Source organism: Neoarius graeffei, chromosome 26 (genome assembly GCF_027579695.1).
Source record: "Neoarius graeffei isolate fNeoGra1 chromosome 26, fNeoGra1.pri, whole genome shotgun sequence".
NCBI classification, from domain to species: Eukaryota; Metazoa; Chordata; class Actinopteri; order Siluriformes; family Ariidae; genus Neoarius; species Neoarius graeffei.
Window position 1 is genome coordinate 13,234,002 of NC_083594.1, and position 23,764 is coordinate 13,257,765.

Below are 23,764 nucleotides of genomic sequence, written 5' to 3' on the forward strand. Positions count from 1 at the left end.
TCACATGCATGCAGCTGTTGTAAAGTTCAGTGTGTTTGTGTAGAACTCTCTTACACTGTAGGTTCATTACTCGATAATGTAGAAATCATAAAACAGAAATCTATAACAAAGTTAGTATGAAGAAAACAATAGGGTGCCAAGATTTTTGAACAGTACTGTGTTTGAGAATATTTATATATCTTTTTTTTTTTTAAATATCATCCACCTCTAGGTTTAAAAAAAAAAAAAAAACACACTGCGTTATGACAGACAGGATAATGTTTGAGTTTAAAATTTAGTGTGTAGGTTTGGGTGTTTTATACAGACCTGGCAACTTGTAACTGAATCAGTGCAGCCAGTCTGGCATGATGCAGTGTTTTTTTTTTTTTTTAATTTTTTTAAATAAACCTAGATGTTCATGATATTAAAAACATATATATATGTATGTATAATAATAATAATAATAATAATAAAAAATAATAAGTTACATTTATATAGCACCTTTCAAAAAACCCAAGGACGCTTTACAATTATAGACAAGGAAAGAAAAAATAAATAAATAAAAATATAATAAAAAATAAAGTAAAAAGTCCACCAAGTAGGGGTCAGGATGTAATTCCCGTGGTGTAGCAGCCACAGTCCCACCAAAAACAAGTCCCACATCTCCAGCACCGCCGCCGTGACGCCGTCAGCAACATCGCTCGAACACCACGACGTGGATCCACACAGCGAGCAGAGAAGCTCCGCCACGCAGAGCGCTGGTGCGTCCCAAACCGCCTGCACAGCCGCCGCGACGCCACCGAGCAACATCGCTCGGAACATCACGCCAAGCGTTAAAGCACAGAGCGCTGGACAACCACGATGTAAATTGAGCAACAGGCTCACTGCAGTCCACAGCTGGGAGCGCAGGCATCACCCACAGTGAACCAAGGCCTGGAGGGAACCGACGCCCCAAACTGGGTCCGGAGCTACACCATAACCGGCGGACAAAACACTCAAACAAACACCAAACTACACAAACACACAGGAAAGAAAAAAAATAGAAAAAGAAATAAAATAAGAGCTCCGGTGAGAAGCGGCAGCCAGAACGTGCACGACGTACTCTCAAACGGAAACGAAGTCGTGTGTGTGTGTATATATATAATGTGTGTGTGTGTGTGTGTGTGTGTGTGTATATATATATATATATATATATATATATATATATATATATATATATATATATAAAATATATGTATGTGTTATATACACACATATTTTATATATATATATATATATATATATATATATATATATATATATAAAATATATGTATGTGTTATATACACACACATTTTATATATATATATATAAAATATATGTATGTGTTATATACACACACATATTTTATATAATATATATATATATATATATATATATATATATATATATATATATATGAGTGATTCCACGCTTATGGGTACTGAAATGGGGGCATGAACTTATTCACCTAAAACCATTTCTTTTTTTACCATCAGGTCACAAAACATGTAATCTTTAATGAATGATATGTTAAAAGATAACTTTAATTTTCTGAGATGTAATAAAAACATTTATATGCCAAAGTCAAGCCTATGAGTTCCAAAATGATGTCTGTTACATTACTTCTGTTACGATTGTCCATCTCGCGTCTGTTACAAATTAATTACAATCTAGCTATATACCATGTTAATCTTATTGAAAGAATGTGTATGTTTATTCTGCTACACATGTTTATTAATTATATTTGCTAAAACATCACCTTCCTATATTTCAAAAAGTAATTCTACATTGTTAAAATTGAGAATATATATGTCCACAACACTTCTGTTACGTTCTGACTTTGGCATATAAATATGTTTTTATTACATCTCAGAAAATTAAAGTTATCTTTTAACATATCATTCATTAAAGATTACATGTTTTTTTGTGACCTGATGGTAAAAAAAGAAATGGTTTTAGGTGAATTTTTAAAAATAAGTTCATGTCCCCATTTCAGGACCCATAAGCATGGAATCACTCATATATATATGTATATGTATGTAGTGTATATATGTGTGTTATTTACCAGCTAGGAGGTCCGTATCGTGAAATACTGTGACCAAGGTCTTGAAAGTACTGACCGAGGTCACGGTATTTCACCATATGGACCGACCTTAAGCTGGTAAATAATATATTAATTTCTTTCTTTACCAAATTCTAACAGAAAACGAGAGCGCCCGAAAGGGAAAACCGAGCCGAGCCGCCATTTTGAATCCTCATTCACGGCTGTAATGCAAATGGCTTCCTCCTCGGAATACAAGTGCACTTCCATGGCAGGAAAAAAAAACTACATTTTGCTGCCTATGTAGTCCCCTATTTATACAAAATTGAGTTATTCAGGATTCAGCCATGTTTTTGCTTGGCATTAGCAAAAAGAAAAGTGTTTTCTTTTATTTCTTCTTCCTCAGGGTAGTAAAACTCGCTTTTGCTGTGAACACTGTCGTTATCGCTATCCATGCTGTAAAATTAATGCTATTATGCTGAGAAATGCTGGCAAAAATGTATAAGATTTTTGATAATCTTATAAATAAATCTTAAGGGGTCCGTATCGTAGGATATGGACCCGCTCGCCAGCCAATCAGAGTGCAGGATTTAATGGAAACCGGACCGCGAAAAAAATAAATATAAATATTTTGCGCAGGACTGTGTTCCTCTGATAACAGAAACAAAGCTCCAGCTCTCTCTGCTCTTAATCTGTTCTGTTCTTTCAGGATTTATCGCGCATGTCACTCCTTGTTGAGTTTTTTATGCCCGAGTTGTTTGAAACCAATCTGGGTTTTCTGTGTCGAATAAGGAAGCGGCTTCACCTTTAAGAAAATCAAACGCTTTCATGAAGGAGCTAACTCGAATGCGAGCAGAAAAAAATAAAACGAGATTCTTCAGCAAACTCTTCCGTCCTCACTTCCGACTTTCTATTTCTGTAAAATACATTTTAAATACACTCGTGAATTTCTCTGGAGTTTTCAGGCTGAGCTCCTCTCCTCGTATTCTTTAACCGCTCATTTCCTCGATGTTCTTGAAGCATTTGCTTCTATTTGTTAGCATTTTTCTTGATAGCGGGGAGATGGTAATGCCTTTTATCTATTTCTCTGCACAAAAATTAACCATACGGAAGACGGATTAAGCCTTGCTTGCATGAAAGACGGTGTCTGTCTGTCTGTCTGTCTGTCTGACCCCAGCTGTAATTATCACGTGATGCGTTACGTCATGCACAAGGGCTCTATAAACAGTACGCGTACCATACTACAACAGCGAGGGTATATAAAATAACTTGCAAAGCAGTAAATGAAACCGAGACTAAGAAAACAGCCAAGACATAATGGCGGATACGTAGTGAGGGACGCTTTTAGGAACTGAAATAAAAGATAGAAAAGTTTAATTTTTGTGGTGCTAGTTTGTAATATATGCTCATTCCAACTTGCCTGGTCGGGCATGTTGGGGACATAGCCCACTTGTCCCAGGCAATCGGGCAGTCCTTAATGTCGAGCCCTGTCTGATTAGCTCATATAATCAAGTGGGTGTGCACTACAAACAGTATGAGAATGATTTATACGCCTTATGTGGTGCACTCATGCTTTGGAATTCAGCCACGAAAGGTTAAAAAGAGTAATTTAATTTGTCTCTTGGATCAATTATTGGGGCGGCACGGTGGTGTAGTGGTTAGCGCTGTCGCCTCACAGCAAGAAGGTCCGGGTTCGAGCCCCGTGGCCGGCGAGGGCCTTTCTGTGCGGAGTTTGCATGTTCTTCCCGTGTCCGCGTGGGTTTCCTCCAGGTGCTCCGGTTTCCCCCACAGTCCAAAGACATGCAGGTTAGGTTAACTGGTGACTCTAAAGCTGGGCATACACTGTGCGATTTTTCGCTCGATTTTGACACGATTTTCACTCGTGCGACTATTTTGGAGATCGGGCCGAGTTTTGGCTCAATCGTGCGTCTCGGATCGTGTAGTATACATGGGGTAACGACAAGCGATTAACACCTCACGACCTCCCTCCCGATCGATCGGATGAAAATCAAACCTGTTTGAAATCCTGAGTATCGCATCCGAGCATCGGATCGTATAGTGTGAGAACAGGAATCGTACGCTGCGTGCTGTTTACCCCTGCGATTTACTCGTACAGTGTGAGCAGCAGCTGAATACCGCGATTGAAAAAATCGCACAGTGTATGCCCAGCTTAAATTGACTGTACCGTAGGTGTGAATGTGAGTGTGAATGGTTGTCTGTGTCTATGTGTCAGCCCTGCGATGACCTGGCGACTTGTCCAGGGTGTACCCCGCCTTTCGCCCGTAGTCAGCTGGGATAGGCTCCAGCTTGCCTGCGACCCTGTAGAACAGGATAAAGCGGCTAGAGATAATGAGATGAGATAAATTATTGAGTATTATTATTATTATTAGCTCACCAGCTGTCGGCCGATCAGCTATTGCCATCACGCCGCGCCCATCCACAATTCACAAAAATCACTACTCCTCCATGAGTTTTCAATGGATTTTGAATTCTGATTGTTTTGTTTGGAAGATCTAATCAGCCTGCACTACAGTTACTCCCTGCTTTTGTGATTTCTCATTAACAAGTTGCTAATTAGGCCGATTAACAAACTTTCAGGAAAATCGCTACTCTTCCCTGAGCTTTCAATGGATTTTGATGATTCTGATTGTTTGTTTTTTGTTTCAAAGATCAAATTGTTGCAATTGTTCTCATGAAGAACAACTTGGATAATTATAAACGAGTTTCTGATGGTACGGCCGCGTGAGCTACTGTGTCGCTGACGCTCTGATTATTACATTTTGACTGAGCGAAGGTTGAACTTTTTATTCTTTTCTGGCCAAATTCCAAACTGCGAGTGCGCTACATACAGTGGGGCAAAAAAGTATTTAGTCAGCCACCAGTTGTGCAAGTTCTCCCACTTAAAAAAATGAGAGGGGCCTGGAATTTTCATCATAGGTACACTTCAACTATGAGAGACAGAATGGGGGGATAGAATCAAGGAAATCACATTGTAGGATTTTTAATGAATTAATTGGTAAATTCCTCAGTAAAATAAGTATTTGGTCACCTACAAACAAGCAAGATTTCTGGCTCTCACAGACCTGTAACTGCTTCTTTAAGAGGCTCCTCTGTCCTCCACTCGTTACCTGTATTAATGGCACCTGTTTGAACTCATTATCAGTATAAAAGACACCTGTCCACAACCTCAAACAGTCACACTCCAAACTCCACTATGGCCAAGACCAAAGAGCTGTCAAAGGACACCAGAAACAAAATTGTAGACCTGCACCAGGCTGGGAAGACTGAATCTGCAATAGGTAAGCAGCTTGGTGTGAAGAAATCAACTGTGGGAGCAATTATTAGAAAATGGAAGACATACAAGACCACTGATAATCTCCCTCGATCTGGGGCTCCACGCAAGATCTCACCCCGTGGGGTCAAAATGATCACAAGAACGGTGAGCAAAAATCCCAGAACCACACGGGGGGACCTAGTGAATGACCTGCAGAGAGCTGGGACCAAAGTAACAAAGGCTACCATCAGTAACACACTACGCTGCCAGGGACTCAAATCCTGCAGTGCCAGACGTGTCCCCCTGCTTAAGCCAGTACATGTCCAGGCCCATCTGAAGTTTGCTAGAGAGCTTTTGGATGATCCAGAAGAGGATTGGGAGAATGTCATATGGTCAGATGAAATCAAAATAGAACTTTTTGGTAAAAACTCAACTTGTCGTGTTTGGAGGAGAAAGAATGCTGAGTTGCATCCAAAGAACACCGTACCTACTGTGAAGCATGGGGGTGGAAACATCATGCTTTGGGGCTGTTTTTCTGCAAAGGGACCAGGAAGACTGATCCGTGTAAAGGAAAGAATGAATGGGGCCATGTATCGTGAGATTTTGAGTGAAAACCTCCTTCCATCAGCAAGGGCATTGAAGATGAAACGTGGCTGGGTCTTTCAGCATGACAATGATCCCAAACACACTGCCCGGGCAACAAAGGAGCGGCTTCGTAAGAAGCATTTCAAGGTCCTGGAGTGGCCTAGCCAGTCTCCAGATCTCAACCCCATAGAAAATCTTTGGAGGGAGTTGAAAGTCCGTGTTGCCCAGCGACAGCCCCAAAACATCACTGCTCTAGAGGAGATCTGCATGGAGGAATGGGCCAAAATACCAGCAACAGTGTGTGAAAACCTTGTGAAGACTTACAGAAAATGTTTGACCTCTGTCATTGCCAACAAAGGGTATATAACAAAGTATTGAGATGAACTTTTGTTATTGACCAAATACTTATTTTCCACCATAATTTGCAAATAAATTCTTTAAAAATCAGACAATGTGATTTTCTGGATTTTTTTTTTCTCATTCTGTCTCTCATAGTTGAGGTATACCTATGATGAAAATTACAGGCCTCTCTCATCTTTTTAAGTGGGAGAACTTGCACAATTGGTGACTGACTAAATACTTTTTTGCCTCACTGTATACCAGGGCATTTAAACCATGATCTCATACTCTTTGTAGGGCACTCGTCGAGACAGAATGGTGCAGTTTGGATCTCAGCCAGTGAGCGACACACACATATTAGTGACCTCGGCCTGACACCCATTCCTACCACCATTTTATTTTAGTGTGGATGAGATAAAGTTCATCTTACAGACGTTCAACGAACAAACTACTAACGTTAACGGTATTGTAGATCCTGCAGCAAGTAACGCTAATAACTTTAGTATTAGCTCGTGCTAAACATCCAAAGAGCGCACAGCATAATTATTTTTAAATACTTACATTTCTCTGATCTGCAAGTTTACCCTGGACAGTTGGTATTGAGCCCTCTTTTTGGGGAAAAACCTGTTGCTAGTCCCGTGTCCTTGTTGCCAGTCAAGGCGCTTGCGAGAAAAATGGCATGTCCTTCGCGAAGGACCCCCAAAAAAGTGAGTTTTTCATAGTGGGTCTGCTTTTAACTCAATGCAGCTCTATTACGGAATGTTACGAAACATATATTATATTATATTATATAGAGTGGAAAACATTACAGATTATTCGGTTATTATGAAATACTAGAAGGTACAGTGTTAGTGTTTCTTCCAGTAAAAGAAAATGAATTGAGTTCATTGATGGTTCTTTGGTTTTGTTTCAGGTATCTTGGTCTGTACTATTTTAAGAAACGACTCAATATCAGGCTTATTTTTATCATCATTATTATTATCTCATCTCATTATCTCTAGCTGCTTTATCCTGTTCTGCAGGGTCGCAGGCAAGCTGGAGCCTATCCCAACTGACTACGGGCGAAAGGCGGGGTACACCCTGGACAAGTCGCCAGGTCATCACAGGGCTGACACATAGACACAGACAACCATTCACACTCACATTCACACCTACGGTCAATTTAGAGTCACCAGTTAACCTAACCAGCATGTCTTTTGGACTGTGGGGGAAACCGGAGCACCCGGAGGAAACCCACGCGGACACGGGGAGAACATGCAAACTCCGCACAGAAAGGCCCTCACCGGCCACGGGGCTCGAACCCGGACCTTCTTGCTGTGAGGCGACAGCGCTAACCACTACACCACCGTGCCGCCCCATTATTATTATTAAAAAAAACCCACTTTTTTGCACATGAAGTGCTTTGTAATCGGATATTTTGATCATTTTGACTCCTTTACATTTTTGCTTGCCGTATAGTCATACTGTTTTTGTCTCCAGATCATACAGACGGGCGACTCGGACCCTCTACCGTTGTCCTGGACCACACCAGTGGATTCGAAGGCCTCTTATTTGTAGATGATGATCTTTTAGGAGTAAGAATCATTCATATTCCTCTGATGACCTCACAGGATTGTAAATGTGCTGAGTTTATAGTTATAGGTGAATGATGTACCCGGAAAGGGACATTTTATCGATATCATTCTTTTTTTCTAACTCAAGGTCATTGGCCACAGCAACTTCAGTTCAATAAGATCTACGACGTGTGTATTCAAAGGTAATTCTGATTTTACACTGACACTACTGCATCATCTGACAGTTGTGTAAAGCGTTGGTTGTGGAGTAGAATGTGTAATATATATATATATATATATATATATATATATATATATATATATATATATATATATATATATACATACATACATACTGGGTGCGATTTGCTGGGGGGGATGGAGGGGATCATCCCCCCCTCTGGTTTTTATCTCTGCTGAAAAAAATATCCTCGGGGACAACCCCGTCAATAAAACAAACAAACCCAAAAAAAAGTTGACATGACAGGCATGTTGTAACACAGTTTTCTTTGGTCTACATTGCACTCACTTTCAAAATGATCCGAAGTGGCAGCTTTGATGTTCACGAACGTCCCCAGCAAATAGATACATTGTAGATAATAACAATATCTTTGCGTTCTATGCAGGGATGCAAACAGCGCGCCTTCTGGCGGATGCCACCTTTTTCACGGCCGATTTTTTTTTTTTTGGGGGGGGACATTGGAGTGTTTGATTATAATTTCAAAGTAAATTCTGTATTAAAATTACTAAATAAGCAAATCCGTTACAGTCCATGAAACAGGAAGTATAAGGATGAGAAAAAAACAGTTTAAATCGGAAAGCTGCGCACAATGTGAACTGCGCCATCAGAGCAAACTGTTCATTTAGTATTCATGTATTTTAGTGATTTTCGAGTCACTGTCCATTTAATCCGGAGGGAGAGAAACATCACAGCAACGCGACAAGCAATGCGAACTTTGTTGTGTTAGTGTTCGTGTATTTAGTCAGAGAGATAGGAAGATTAATTTACTATCTCTGGTTTAGTGTTCGTTTTCATTTAGTGTTATTCATTTGATATCATCGGATGTTATTGAGCTGTTAGCCTATTGTTACCTTAATTTTGTGACGTTTCATGATTAAAAAAAAAAAAAAAATCCCCCCTTCTGGTTTTTTGACAAATCGCACCCTATATATATATATATATATATATATATATATATATATATATATATATATATATATATATAATTTTTTTTGGACGCTCCACTTTCATGTCTTGCTTGGGTTTAAATCGTTGTGGACACTTTCAGGGAAATGGATGTACGAGGTGCTGATCTCATCGCAAGGTTTGATGCAGATAGGATGGTGCACGCTGAACTGCAGATTCAACCAGGAGGTAGGTGTGTGTTTGCATTTAAAGCCGAATTACAGGAGAGTCCACAATGACTCCACTCACTGACCTTTTTATTAAAAAAAAAAAGGATTCATCAACAAGATTGCAGTCTTCATTGACGTAAGAGAAAATATGGCTCTTATTTATGTCGCAGTCAGAATGAGCTGGTAGTTATTAATAAAGCCAACAGTTAACATTGTGTTTGACAGATTAAATGATTAAATTTAGTTTTAATGATCTAAAGTCCTTGGAATTAGACAATCTAAGTAATAAAATATACTTTATACATCCAGGGCCCTCCATGATTATTGGCACCACTTGCAAATATTAGGAAAAAGGGTGAGGAAAAAAAAATCCACCTTTTGGTGAAGTCGCTTCAACTTGCGCTGAAAAAATGAGAAAAATGTTGGCACTGCTGCATTTAATACTTTGTACAACCTCCCTTTGCCAGTAAAACAGCCCCGAGTCTCTCCTATAACATTTGATAAGGTTGGAGATACAGAGCAGGGCATCTGAGCCCATTCCTCTTTACACAATCTCTCCAGATCATCCAGGGTCCTCGGCCATCTCATGTTCTCTCCTCTTCAGCTCAGCCACAGGTTCAGGTCAGGGGACTGAGATGGCCAGGGCAGAAGCTTGATTCTGTGCTCAGTGAACCATTTTTGTATTGATTTTGACATATGCTTCAGATCATTGTCCTGCTAGAAGATCCAATGACGACCCAGTTTTAGTTTCCTGGCAGAAGCAGCCAGATTTAGATTTAAAATGTCCTGGTATTTCATGGAATCCATGATGCCATGGACCCTAACAAGGTTTCAGGGCCTTTGGAGGAAAAAACAGCCCCCAAACATCACAGAACCTCCATCATCTTGTACAGTTGGGATCAGGTTCTATTCATTATAGCCATTCTTCTTTTTATACCAAACCCACTTTCAGTGTTTATTGCTACGAAGCTCCATTTTTCTTTCATCAGACCAGAGAACACTGTTCCAGTCAAAGAACAGTGTCGTATTGTTTCATGAACTTCAGCCGCTTACGTTTGTGCTTAATGGACAGAAATGGCTTTTTTCTGGCACCTTCCAAATAATCTGTTGGCATGGAGACGGTGTCTGATGGTGGTTTTGGAGACCCCAAGATTTTACTTTTTCTTGCAATTCACCAACAGTGATCTTGGGGATTTTTTTTTTCGCCTTCTCTTACCCTCCTCCTCACTGTACGTGGGGGCAAAATAAACTTTGGTTCTCTTCCAGGCGAGACTAACGGGTCCAGTTGATGTGTGTTTTTTTTTTCCCCCCTAACAGTAGAAATGAGCATTGTCAGGCGAGTAGCTATTTTTATAACCATTCCTTGCCTTATGAAGGGCAACACACTTCACTTCTCCGTCATTTGGCTTGTGTGTGTCTCTTATCTTTCCTATGTTGATGGATGACTGAAGGAATTTGTCCTCTGTGTCACCTCAAATTTGTCCCCCAGTTAATCAGATAGTCATGGATTACAGCTTGAAAGTTCCTACACACTCCAATCCACTCAAATACTGTGCAATTTAAATGGGAAACATGCTTCAGTTACAACCCCGATTCCAAAAAAGTTGGGACAAAGAACAAATTGTAAATAAAAACGGAATGCAATAATTTACAAATCTCAAAAACTGATATTGTATTGTAATGGAAATTTCTAATAAACACTTCAGAACGCTTAGCAGTTGTCTTTTCAGTCATTTATTTTAGTAGATCATATAAAAGATATATAAAATAGGAAAGGAAAGAGAAGAATAGAAGAAGGCACCACTTCTGATGATGCCGAGAGTACGCGCGCTCTGAGTTGTGTTTTAGGAATGTTATCTATTATACTCTGAAAGCATTCGCTCACTGCTTGTGTCTTCACGTGATTGGCTCAAGATTTTCTATGAAGCTTTGTTAGAGCGTGCACCTGGCGTGCGGGCGGATGCGTAGTTATGAGAACTCGGGCACCCTGCTTATCACCACCAAGGTCAGGAAAGGTGGTTACATCATGAGAAGATGCAAGCTAGGATGAACTCAAGCACCCTGCTCATTACCACCAAGGCCACAGAAAAGCGATTACAACATAGGAAAAAACATCTTTCTCAGTATAGGCCACTTTGTTCATCCATTAAAAATTCCCTCACATTCCCCCCTTTTTATCCTATAGGATAAATTACTAAAAGGAAAGAAAAGAACTGTACACCGTTTCAGTGATGAGAGTTCCCAGAGAGATTCGGCTTAACACGTCATTGAGTGTACAGGGATAATGCTAAGGCTGTTTTTATAAGACATAGACATCTTAAATGAATGCTAGCAAGCCATATACATAGATCAGGAATAATAGAACAGGAAACAATCGTAATGAAAGTGTTTTAAGTTAGGACTAATTTCATGTCAACTGTGCTGATGTCATGGAACGGTGGGTTATAGTCTTCATGTGAGTTTGGAGGCCAGTCAGGCAAGTCATCAGAGTCTATTTTCACCATCTGGTAACCGATATTTGTCAGCTGCCTCTGAAACACAGACATACAACATTGACAGAAAACAAGGAGCAAACATAGCATCACAATCACTAAGCCCAGGACCAGTATGGTGGATAGAATCAGAGTCTTCCATCCACTGAACCAGTGCCACCAGCTGTCTTTGTCTCCTCCATGTTCGTCTGCTCATAATTGTTCAGCAACCTTGCGCATCTTGTTCAGTGCCTCAGTGATGTTACCGAGTTAACCCTTGCCCTTCTTGACATGTATTGGTGCTCAGAGGGCGGGCACGCCCTATCAGCCCTCGTCCCACCTCACCGGGACTTGGAGGAAACTCAAAACCCTAAGACTTATCTATCAGCTAGACACAAATACTCTTCCCTATTGAGGGCGCGTGCGTGATTGATGTGATACTCGCACTGTTCCATGCAGTGATGCCTTTCTTCCTCACGAGCTTTAGTCAGCGTCTGGTCACTTAGGCCTTCCTTTTCCTCCTGCTCAGCCGGTTCAGGAACCCTCCTGCAGCGGCTAGCATGGATCCACGTCACTCTGCCTGTGACTTTCACTGCCGTTGGGGTCGTGAGCAGGACCTGGAATGGGCCGTTCCACCGTGGCTTGTTCCACTTGGTTTGTTGGAAGTCCTTTACCACGATCCAATCCCCTGGTTGTAGATCATGCAGAGGTCCCTCAGCGGGTTTGGGAAGTGCTTCTTTACCTGTTTGTGGATCGATTTCAAAGCAGAGGACAACGTTGCACAGTAATTCAACATTGCATCATCATACAGTGTGGTGTCCGGCAGTGTTCCTTGAGCTGGCCCTATCCCCGTGTTGGGTACTCGTCCAAACAGAATTTCGAATGGGCTTAACCCATGTTTAGGCCTAGTTTGCATCCTCATTTGTGTGAGTGCTACAGGGAGGACCTTTGTCCATCCTAGCCCTGTTTCTGCACAAGCTTTGCTTAGTTTATTTTTAAGGGACCCATTTTCCCTCTCTACTGCTCCCACACTGGCAGGATGATGGGCACAATGTTGTTTCAGGTCTATCCCTAGGAATGCTCCTATTTTCTTTAGGGCTGCATTAACAAAGGGTGTTCCATTGTCACTTGAGATTTTGCTAGGTATACCCCACCTAGGAATTACATCTCTCAGGAGTGCTTTGACTACCGCCTCTGAGTCTTGTTTAGCTGTGGGGAATACTTCTACCCATTTTGAAAACATGTCAACTATTACCAGGCAGTACCTTTTCCCTTCACTAGGTGTCAGTTCAATAAAGTCCATTTGGAGGTGATCAAATGGTTTGTCTGGTATTGGGTGTGCTGCTTGAGTTAGTCTGATACCTTGACCTGCGTTATGTTGTGCACATATCAAGCATTGCTTGCAAAATTTTGCAGCATAATTTGAAAACCCCTTTGTGAACCATCTCTTTGTTACTTCTGCTACCATCCCCCCTTTTGACACATGGGTGAGCCCATGTGCCAACTTTGCATAGAAAGGGAACATGTATTTTGGTAGACAGGGACGGCCCGAGGGACAAACCCAGACCGAGTTTGCAAGGATACAGCCTGCCTGTTTCCAGACTCATCTCTCGTCCTGGGTGGCAGTGCTCTGAAGATCCGCTAGCTGTAAACAAGGGGTAGAAACCTGAGGAAAGGCAAGGTTAGAGGGTGAACTGGAAGCCGAGGCTGCACACTTAGCTGCCGCGTCCGCCCTGGCATTCCCTTGAGACACAAGATCAGTATTGTTAGTATGGGCAGCACACTTACCCACAGCAATGGATCTACAGAGTAGAACAGCATCCAACAACTCAGAGACCAGTTTATGATGTGCAGTGGGAGATCCTGTGCTAGTGAGAAAATTTCTGTGTTTCCAAATAGTGCCAAAATCGTGCACAACGCCAAACGTGTACCTACTGTCCGTAAAAATATTGACAGATCACCCTGCAGCCAATTTGCGTGTCTCGATAAGGGCACAGAGCTCTGCGGCCTGTGCCGACAGGTTCGAGGGCAGACACGACGCCTTGAGGACCTCGTGATCTGAGACTATGGCAAAACCTACTTTGTTCTTTCCCGTCTCTGGGTCTCTGGAGGCTGAACCATCCACATAGAGGATCATGTCTGGATTTTCCAAAGGGTCACTCTTTAAGTCTGCCCTGGGGGAACAAAAATCGTTAGTGAGAGCTACACAGTCATATGGCTCTCCATCGTCCTCTGTAGGGAGAAGAGAGGCAGAATTCAGAACAGAACAATGTTTCACAGTGATGTTAGGCATATCAAGTATGACAGTGTTATACTTCAACCATCTCTGTGCTGACAAATGTGACGTCTTTTTTTTTTTTTTTTTTCCAACAGAAGCAGGGAGACAACATGTGGGACCAAAAGGGTGAGGTTAGAGTACCCCACAATATTTCTGGAAGCAGTTACCGCCTTTTCAGCTGCAGCAACTGCATGCAGGCAAACAGGAAGTCCAGCTGCCACTGGATCCAGCCTGCTGGAGAAGTAGGCTACAGGTCTCAGTCTATCCCCGTGTTTCTGCAAAAGAACTGAGGTCATAAAACCCTTCTTTTCATTGACAGTTTGAACAAATGGTTTATTGGGGTCAGGCAGTCCCAGAGTGGGTGTGGTCTGCAGAGCGCTCTTTAGGGACATCAGGCGTGTGCGGGACAGCCGCAGCATTGACTTGGACAAACCTCCACTCATCGGGCTGGGACGGTTTTCTTGCCTTCTTAACTGGAAAAAATAGGAGTGCGCACTGGAAAGTCCTGGCAAGGGACAATTACATCTGCCTTCAGCAACGAATCAAAGACCAGTCTTATACCTGCGATTGCTTCTGGTTTGAGTGGGTACTGGGTCTGTTTAGGACTGAAATCTGATTTGGGGGTGATCACCACTGGTTCAGCATTCTTTATTAGGCCCACATCATGTTTACCCTTCGCCCAAACGGAATTTGGAACTCCCGCCAATTTGGGGTGCACCTCTGCTGGAGTTATGCCTGTGGAAACAGGGACAAACAGGCCACTATGGCCGGGGTCCCCAGGACCCTGGTCATCAGTGGCTAATATTACGCTGCGCTTAACATACACAAACATAGCATGACTTTGTTTGTAGACCCCAAGCCTTTGACAAAACAACACACTAGGGTCCTCTGTTTGGGACCATTCATTGCCATCGACTGTGCACTTCTTGACCCATTTCCCCACGTCTTTCCAATAGGTGGCTCGTGGCCTTGCTAATGAGACATGGGGAATAGAATTAATGATGTCTAAAAAATCATGTTGGCAGCAGTCAACCTCAAAGTCCTCTGTTCTGAGGCTGCTTATAACATGTTTGAGAACACTGCGATGAGCATTGATGCAGCTGTTTGGACAACAAGTAAAATGGACCTGCACAGCGCAATAATGTTTAGACCAATACATAGTTTGAGGGTCAATCTTTCACGTGCATGGGGGTCTGCAAACCAAGTCTTTTCAAACTCTACATCTTGACCTTGGTGAACATGTGCTGTACAATGCAAATCTTCCTCTTTCATATAATCTGTGTCAACCGATGAGGTGCTCAAGTATGCGAGCTGTACAAGGTGTTTTGGAGTTTGTGTGAGCTGATCTGAGCAGAGCCGCCAGACATACACATACAGGGGGCTTCCAAACCCATACTGCACACCGCGCATTTCACTTACTTCAATAGTTAGTCCATCTGGAGTGGATGTGAGATTTACTTCTAATTTGCACATTAAATCACGTGCTAACAAATTTACTGGACATGTATGTGAGATGTGGAATGAGTGGGACGTAACTATTCCTCCCTCGCTTTTACACGGGAGGTTGACTGAGAAAGTTTCGGTTACAGGTCGTCCTGAGATGCCCATCGTCTGAATAGAATTTGAGCTGAGCGGTGGGTCTACTGGAAGTACCCCATGTTGTATCACTGAGTGTCCTGCTCCAGAATCTACTAGAAAGGCTAACACATGCCCACACACAGTGAGGGGCATACAAGGGAGTTTAGAAAAGGGAGTAGTTGTGTATTTTAACAAACTTAATGCAACTTCAGGTGTATCTATCGGGACTGGTGTATCGGGCATTTCTGTGTAGTCTTGCTGTTGCATGCAGGTGCTGCTACTAATGTGTTTAACGTTATGTGAATGCTCCTGTCTATGTGTATGTGTATCATCAGGTGTGTGTGTGTGTGTGTGTGTGTTACCTCCCCTGTTCTCTGTGTGGGGCCCGTTCCCGGAGTCCGCCCATCAGTCTGCTTTGCTGTACTCCTCACGGGGCTTCTGCCTGTTACTGTGGAGACAATTTCGAGCAATGTGTCCCTTTTGATTGCAGTTGTAGCAGGTTGCACCTTTTCTCCAGGACAAGTCACTCCAGGTTGTCCTGTCTCGGCCCCTACTTCGACCTCTTCCTCCTCTTGTTCCTTTTCTCCAGGCTGAACAGTCTGGAAAAGAGTGAGAGTGGCGGCATGTAGATCTTGGTCTCTATCGCTACGTTCACACTGCAAAGCTTAATGCTCAATTCCGATTTTTTTGTGAAATCCGATTTTTTTTGTGAGGTCGTTCACATTAACAAATATATGCGACTTGTATGTGATCCTCAGTATGAACAAAAAGCGACCTAAAAGTGTTCCGCATGCGCATTGCAGGATACGACGACGTCACACGCAGTGAGCATGGCCAGTGTTTACGGAAGTAAAACCGCCCGGTTGCGGTATGACCCATCCAATCTAGCTTGAATAGCTGTATCCCCCCAAATGGAAATCAGCTCCCTAACCTCTGCGTCCTTCCATTGAGAAGATTCAGAACCTTCACAGCCCGAAGCGTCCCTCGCATTGATGTCATGCGCAGGGGCTCAGATATGTTTTTTGAACTGGGGGGAGGGACAAAGCTGCCAGCAAACCAACCCCAACCCCGATATGCCTGTCAAACTTGTTGTGGGTTACCATAGCAACCAAGCTCGAGCTCGCAACCTGTGCAGTCTGCGCAGCTCAACCAACCGAATATCAGTCTTTTTGTTTTATGTGAGTTGTTGCAACTATGTATACACTGCCGTGCACCTCAATAAACCGAATGGTAATTAGTCTTTTGATTTTTCCGTGAGGTTTGCCTTATGCAAAGAAAGACAGCATAGACGTTTTTTCCTCCCTATAAGTGGGGGGGACCGAACAAGGTGAATTTAAATCTGGGTGGGACGAATCCCACCTGTCCCACCCTCTATCTGCGCCCGTGATTATGCGCCATGTTGTTGTAACTTTTTTTGAGAGACCCGCCGCCTACTTCAGCGCAGAATAGTGACGTTTGTGGCTTGTTGATGACGTGTAAGTCGGATGAATGCGACCTGGCGGTTCAGACTGAAGTCACATATGAAAAGAGCGGATAGGAATCGGAATTAGGACCACATATCCAAACGGCCTGGGTCGGATTTGAAAAAATCGGATCTGTGTCGTTCATATTGTCAATAAAAGATCGGATACAGGTCACATATGGGCGAAAAGATCGGATTTGAGTCACTTCAGCCTGCAGTGTGAACGTAGCCTTTGTGTCTACTTTGTCTTCTCCTTCTCTTTCAGCAGCTTTTCTGCATGCACAGCGTACTGCTCGATCTTGGTGAGACTCGGGAGTGCCCTCCACTGCAGCCAGGTTCACGGGCCTGGTCAGGCCACTGTGTTTCTCGTGCGTGGCGGTGAGACAGGCGAGAAACGCTGACACACCTTCTCCATCTTCTTGCTTACACATACTGATCTTAGTCATGTCTATGTTCAAAGGAAAAGCACTGTCCAGACGAGCACAGAGAGCAGTGATAGTATCTCTGTACTCACTATTGCCAGCCATGCTCCAGTCTGGTGTAGTCATTCGCTGGTCAGCTTCCGGCCAATCTTTGGAAACTTTGTTCCAATCTATACCCATCTTGGTCATGATTAGGCAGTGAAGTTCATGGGTGGTCGGTCGGAATTCTCTGCAAAATATCAACAGTTCGTTACCAAATCTCTTTCCTCCTACCTCTCTCACATTGGGAAGAGAAGCCATGCTTTCCTTGATATCAGCTGTCATCCAGGGTCTGTAGACTAAAAGCACGCCGTCAGCTCCAGCCACTTCCATCATTGGAAGATGAAGGACTTCAGACTTTAGATTATGGCCTTGTGGACCCACTGGTGAGCACGTGGTCAGGTCCAGGAGGGTGTCTTTTCCATCACCATATGCAAGACCGGATCTCGTGTGTGACGGAGAAGCGCTGAGAGGCGCTGATGCTGGAGGCAGCTGGTAGGCTGGGAGAGATTCCAGAGGCTCAATATATATATTTTTTTCTTCTTTGTCTCGACTTCTCCCCCTTTCTGTGGGTGAAGCGCTTGTGGGAATGATGTTCCGCCTTGCTGAGGAGGCAGTGTGTGTCAGGGTGTTGGGGCAGACTCCAGGTCAGGGTCCATCTGAAATTTCAAACACTGAGAAGAGGGTGAGAGCCCTGCCTGTCGTTTCTCTCTTTTGTACTCTCTCAAGTGTTTCTTCTTTCCATGCAGAAAACGCCCTCCAGTCCCCTAAGAACTTAACATTATCTGCAGACTCTTCTTTTTCCTTCTGTTTCAACTTTTCTTCTAACTGTCCTATCTGCCTGGGACTAAAACTGCCCTTCTCAGAGAATCCTAAGTCCTTTACCCATATATCAAACTGTGCCAAATAATCCTCGCCATACGAGGTTTTCATAAACTGGATGTTTGGGCTGTCATAGGAACATCCAATTCTTATTATAGCACATGTAGCTTCACACTTACTTGCTTTTTCTTTTCTTTCCCTAACTTACTGTTTCTGTTCCTCATTGTACACTGTTATATCAATAGGTTATGACAACAATGGCTGAGTTTTTTTCAGAATCACAAGAAGAGCAAGTTGGACTATGTCCAAAAATGCAACACAATAATCCTTTAGGTGTGTTCTTATTAGTAAACAATTTATCTGACATTTGCCTTAAACCAAAGTAGGTATCATTTAACACAACAACCTCAAAGACAACTCGCGCATGTGTACAAAAGCTGTTTCTCTGTTTCAGAATTTGGAGGAGGACAGTACTCTGTTGATTCATCAATATTTTGCGTGCACACCGGTGTGTCTTTGCGACTTCGTGATCGAACCTCTCTATCCCGTTCCTCCGACGGGCCAGTTGTTCACACAGAACAAAGGGAGCAAGATTCAATTCTTTCCCAGTTACGAATCGCTGAACGTGAGTCCGTCGAGACACGCACCCGTACTTCCTTCGCTCAAGTAGGTGAGCCGTTACCCAGTCGTCACTTGGGCGGATAATTCTCTTAGGCAGCTGGGCCATAGAAGGTTCACGCTGCATGCTGCATGCTACACGTTCACGTGAAGAACCGGACCCTGGGCCATTAAACTTCAACTTTTCTCGGTAGTCGTCCATTTTATCTCCCTAGACCCGTTCTGATTGGCTGGCGCGGCGGTGACCTTGGGGTTGTGCATGCATTGACTGGAATTTCCATCTTCATGCCTAGAAAAAAGTGTGCATGTTCATTTCTCGCTTCACGCGTGAAGTGTGCAGCGTGCAACGTGAACGCCGTTCTATGGCCCAGAGCAAGTCATGCTACGTTTGTCCACTTTTCTTTACACGCGTGTAGCGTGTAGCATGCAGCGTGAACCTTCTATGGCCCAGCTGCCTTAGACAACCCAATAAACTACTCGCAGTTTATTGTCTCAAAATTGTGTTTTATCCGTTTTCTGCAAACATATTGATGGTACCACAGCTTAGCAGTCCTCCTGAGCTCGGACAAACTTCTGTCCGTCTCTTATATCATTTTTAAATACTAGGACAAATCTCTGTCCACTTCTTGTATCATTCTTTAAATACTGTTTCCACTAATTTCTTTACACAAGAATGCAAAGTTATCACTTACTGGTTCGGTGAGCCCTGATGGCCTGGTCTCTCGTCCGAGTTCTCAGCTCCGCACCGTAGCCTTGGGAGTGTTCCGTCGTCCGAGGATCAGACGCATAGGGCCCACCCAGGGACGCCAAATTGTAATGGAAATTTCTAATAAACACTTCAGAACGCTTAACAGTTGTCTTTTCAGTTATTTATTATAGTAGATCATATAAAAGATATATATAAAATAGGAAAGGAAAGAGAAGAATAGAAGAAGACACCACTTCTGATGATGCCGAGAGTACGCGCACTCTGAGTTGTGTTTTAGGAATGTTATCTATTATACTCTGAAAGCATTCGCTCACTGCTTGTGTCTTCACGTGATTGGCTCAAGATTTTCTATGAAGCTTTGTTAGAGCGTGCACCTGGCGTGTGGGTGGATGCGTAGTTATGAGAACTCAGGCACCCTGCTTATCACCACCAAGGTCAGGAAAGGTGGTTACATCATGAGAAGATGCAAGCTAGGATGAACTCAAGCACCCTGCTCATTACCACCAAGGCCACAGAAAAGCGATTACAACATAGGAAAACACATCTTTCTCAGTATAGGCCACTTGAGCTCAACACACAGAAACACAGAGAATAATAATGTTCATCCATTAAAAATTCCCTCACAGTATTCACAGTAGAACATAGACAACATATCAAATGTCGAAAGTGAGATATTTTGAAATTTCATGCCAAATATTGGCTCATTTGAAATTTCATGACAGCAACACATCTCAAAAAAGTTGGGACGGGGCAATAAGAGGCTGGAAAAGTTAAAGGTACAAAAAAGGAACAGCTGGAGGACCAAATTGCAACTCATTAGGTCAATTGGCAATAGGTCATTAACATGACTGGGTATAAAAAGAGCATCCTGGAGTGGCAGCGGCTCTCAGAAGTAAAGATGGGAAGAGGATCACCAATCCCCCGAATTCTGCGCCGACAAACAGTGGAGCAATATCAGAAAGGAGTTCGACAGTGTAAAATTGCAAAGAGTTTGAACATATCATCATCTACAGTGCATAATATCATCAAAAGATTCAGAGAATCTGGAAGAATCTCTGTGCGTAAGGGTCAAGGCCGGAAAACCATACTGGGTGCCCGTGATCTTCGGGCCCTTAGACGGCACTGCATCACATACAGGCATGCTTCTGTATTGGAAATCACAAAATGGGCTCAGGAATATTTCCAGAGAACATTATCTGTGAACACAATTCACCGTGCCATCCGCCGTTGCCAGCTAAAACTCTATAGTTCAAAGAAGAAGCCGTATCTAAACATGATCCAGAAGCGCAGACGTCTTCTCTGGGCCAAGGCTCATTTAAAATGGACTGTGGCAAAGTGGAAAACTGTTCTGTGGTCAGACGAATCAAAATTTGAAGTTCTTTATGGAAATCGGGGACGCCGTGTCATTTGGACTAAAGAGGAGAAGGACGACCCAAGTTGTTATCAGCGCTCAGTTCAGAAGCCTGCATCTCTGATGGTATGGGGTTGCATTAGTGTGTGTGGCATGGGCAGCTTACACATCTGGAAAGACAGCATCAATGCTGAAAGTTATATCCAGGTTCTAGAGCAACATATGCTCCCATCCAGACGACGTCTCTTTCAGGGAAGACCTTGCATTTTCCAACATGACAATGTCAAACCACATACCGTACTGCATCAATTACAGCATCATGGCTGTGTAGAAGAAGGGTCCGGGTACTGAACTGGCCAGCCTGCAGTCCAGATCTTTCACCCATAGAAAACATTTGGCGCATCATAAAACGGAAGATACGACAAAAAAGACCTAAGACAGTTGAGCAACTAGAATCCTACATTAGACAAGAATGGGTTAACGTTCCTATCCCTAAACTTGAGCAACTTGTCTCCTCAGTCCCCAGACGTTTACAGACTGTTGTAAAGAGAAAAGGGGATGTCTCACAGTGGTAAACATGGCCTTGTCCCAACTTTTTTGAGATGTGTTGTTGTCATGAAATTTAAAATCACCTAATTTTTCTCTTTAAATGATACATTTTCTCAGTTTAAACATTTGATATGTCATCTATGTTCTATTCTGAATAAAATATGGAATTTTGAAACTTCCACATCATTGCATTCCGTTTTGATTTACAATTTGTACTTTGTCCCAACTTTTTTGGAATCGGGGTTGTACGTTTTCAGGGGTGCTAATAATAGTGGCACACGTGTTTTTGTTGAAAATAATTATTGCTTGGTGAGGGATTTGTTTTTCTCTCTGAATAAATTGTTCAGTTAAAGGTTGGATTTTTCTCATTTTTGGATTTTCAGTGTGACATGAAGTGACTTCACCAAAAGGTGGATTTTTTTTTTCTTCTTCTTTCCCCTAACCCTTTTTACTCATCCTTATCAGGGGTGCCAATAATTGTGGAGGGCTCTGTATCCGCTGACCTGGTTTACTTTCCAAGTGTCTTTTAATAAATAATTCATTTTATTTGAGAACCTAGGTGTTTGTGGTAACTGTACATATTCCCCCACAATTTTATGCTTGCTTTTGCTTCAAAAAAATACTGAATTAAAAAATAAAAATAAAAAAAAAATCACCAGACGTTTTAAAATGTTTTGAGTGTGAGTGTATATGTCATAATTCAAATAAAGGGAAAACAAAAGAAATTGTATGCATGCAGGATATTCGGATATGTTTTTCAATTTTTCATGCTTGGACAAGCAAACAAAAATAATAACTAACTAACTAAATAAATTAATCAGCAAGTAAACAAATAAACAGACACTGAATAACTAACTACATAAAAACACGTAAACAAGCTAAAGGAACTGTTTTATGTAATTTTTCCAGTGCTTTGCTGAACAAACATATAAATAAAAAAGAGCAGGTAAACATAGAATAAAAAATAAAATAATAAATAAAAACTCATGCAGTAGTAGTAATAATAATAATAAAAATAATTTTTGTAGCCAATTTAAAAATAATTTTAACAATTTTAAATATTATTCCAGGATGATAGCAAAATATTTATATATCTATTTATTTATTTAGCTGTTTGTTTATTTATTTATTGCCACTTTTGATGAAACAGCAGTTTTTGGATTTAGGTTTGTGGGTGCTAGTTTATGATAAATATTTTCATTATTTTTTCCCCCCCATGTAACTGTGCCTCAGTGTCTCATGCATAATAAATGTGCCCCATTTTCTAAAAATATATTTCATCATATGCCTCAATTTGTTTGTGCAGATGCCATTTGGCACATGCCAGGTCAGCTGGTCTTACTTGGCATCATTTGAGTCATGATAATAGACACCCTCTGTGATCACACGTTGTGCAACAGCTGGAATTACATCAAGGGTTTAAACCTGAATTCTTTTTTCCCTCCTGGGTGATACAGGATCTGTTTTTCCTTTTGTTTTCATCTACAGTGGTGCTTGAAAGTTGGTGAACCCTTTAGAATTTTCTATATTTTTGCATAAATATGATCTAAAACATCATCAGATTTTCACACAAGTTCCAAAAGTAGGTAAAGAGAACCCAGTTAAACAAATGAGACAAAAATATTATACTTGGTCATTTATTTATTGAGGAAAATGATCCAATATTACATACCTGTGAGTGGCAAAAGTATGTGAACGTCGAGGATTAGCAGTTAATTTGAAGGTGAAATTAGAGTCAGGTGTTTTCAGTCAATGGGATGACAATCAGGTGTGAGTGGGCACCCTGTTTTATTTAAAGAACAGGGATCTATCAAAGTCTGATCTTCGCAACACATGTTTGTGGAAGTGTATAATGGCACGAACAAAGGAGATTTCTGAGGACCTCAGAAAAAGCATTGTTGATGCTCATCAGGCTGGAAAAGGTTGCAAAACCATCTCTAAAGAGTTTGGACTCCACCAATCCACAGTCAGACAGATTGTGTACAAATGGAGGACATTCAAGACCATTGTTACCCTCCCCAGGAGTGGTCGACCAACAAAGATCACTCCAAGAGCAAGGCATTTAATAGTCGGCGAGGTCACAAAGGACCCCAGGGTAACTTCTAAGCAACTGAAGGCCTCGCTCACATTGGCTAATGTTAATGTTCATGAGTCCACCATCAGGAGAACACTGAACAACAATGGTGTGCATGGCAGTGTTGCAAGGAGAAAGCTACTGCTCTCCAAAAAGAACATTGCTGCTTGTCTGCAGTTTGCTAAAGACCACGTGAACAAGCCAGAAGGCTATTGGAAAAATGTTTTGTGGACGGATAAGACC

At 42.1% G+C, this 23,764-nt stretch overlaps 1 protein-coding gene across 5 annotated transcripts in view; it reads left to right on the forward strand.

Annotated features, from left to right (window-relative positions):
- The window catches only part of LOC132874309 (E3 ubiquitin-protein ligase RNF123), a 448,585-nt gene that overhangs the window by 17,660 nt on the left and 407,161 nt on the right, over positions 1 to 23,764 (forward strand). For 4 of the 5 annotated variants that reach the window (XM_060910383.1, XM_060910384.1, XM_060910387.1 and 1 more), the window contains exons 5-8: positions 7,719 to 7,813; positions 7,941 to 7,995; positions 9,082 to 9,167; positions 13,993 to 14,139. In XM_060910383.1, coding sequence (XP_060766366.1) covers positions 7,719 to 7,813; positions 7,941 to 7,995; positions 9,082 to 9,167; positions 13,993 to 14,139 — 383 coding nt within the window. The remainder of the gene's footprint in view (positions 1 to 7,718; positions 7,814 to 7,940; positions 7,996 to 9,081; positions 9,168 to 13,992; positions 14,140 to 23,764) is intronic. The other variant, XM_060910388.1, reaches the window with a different exon arrangement.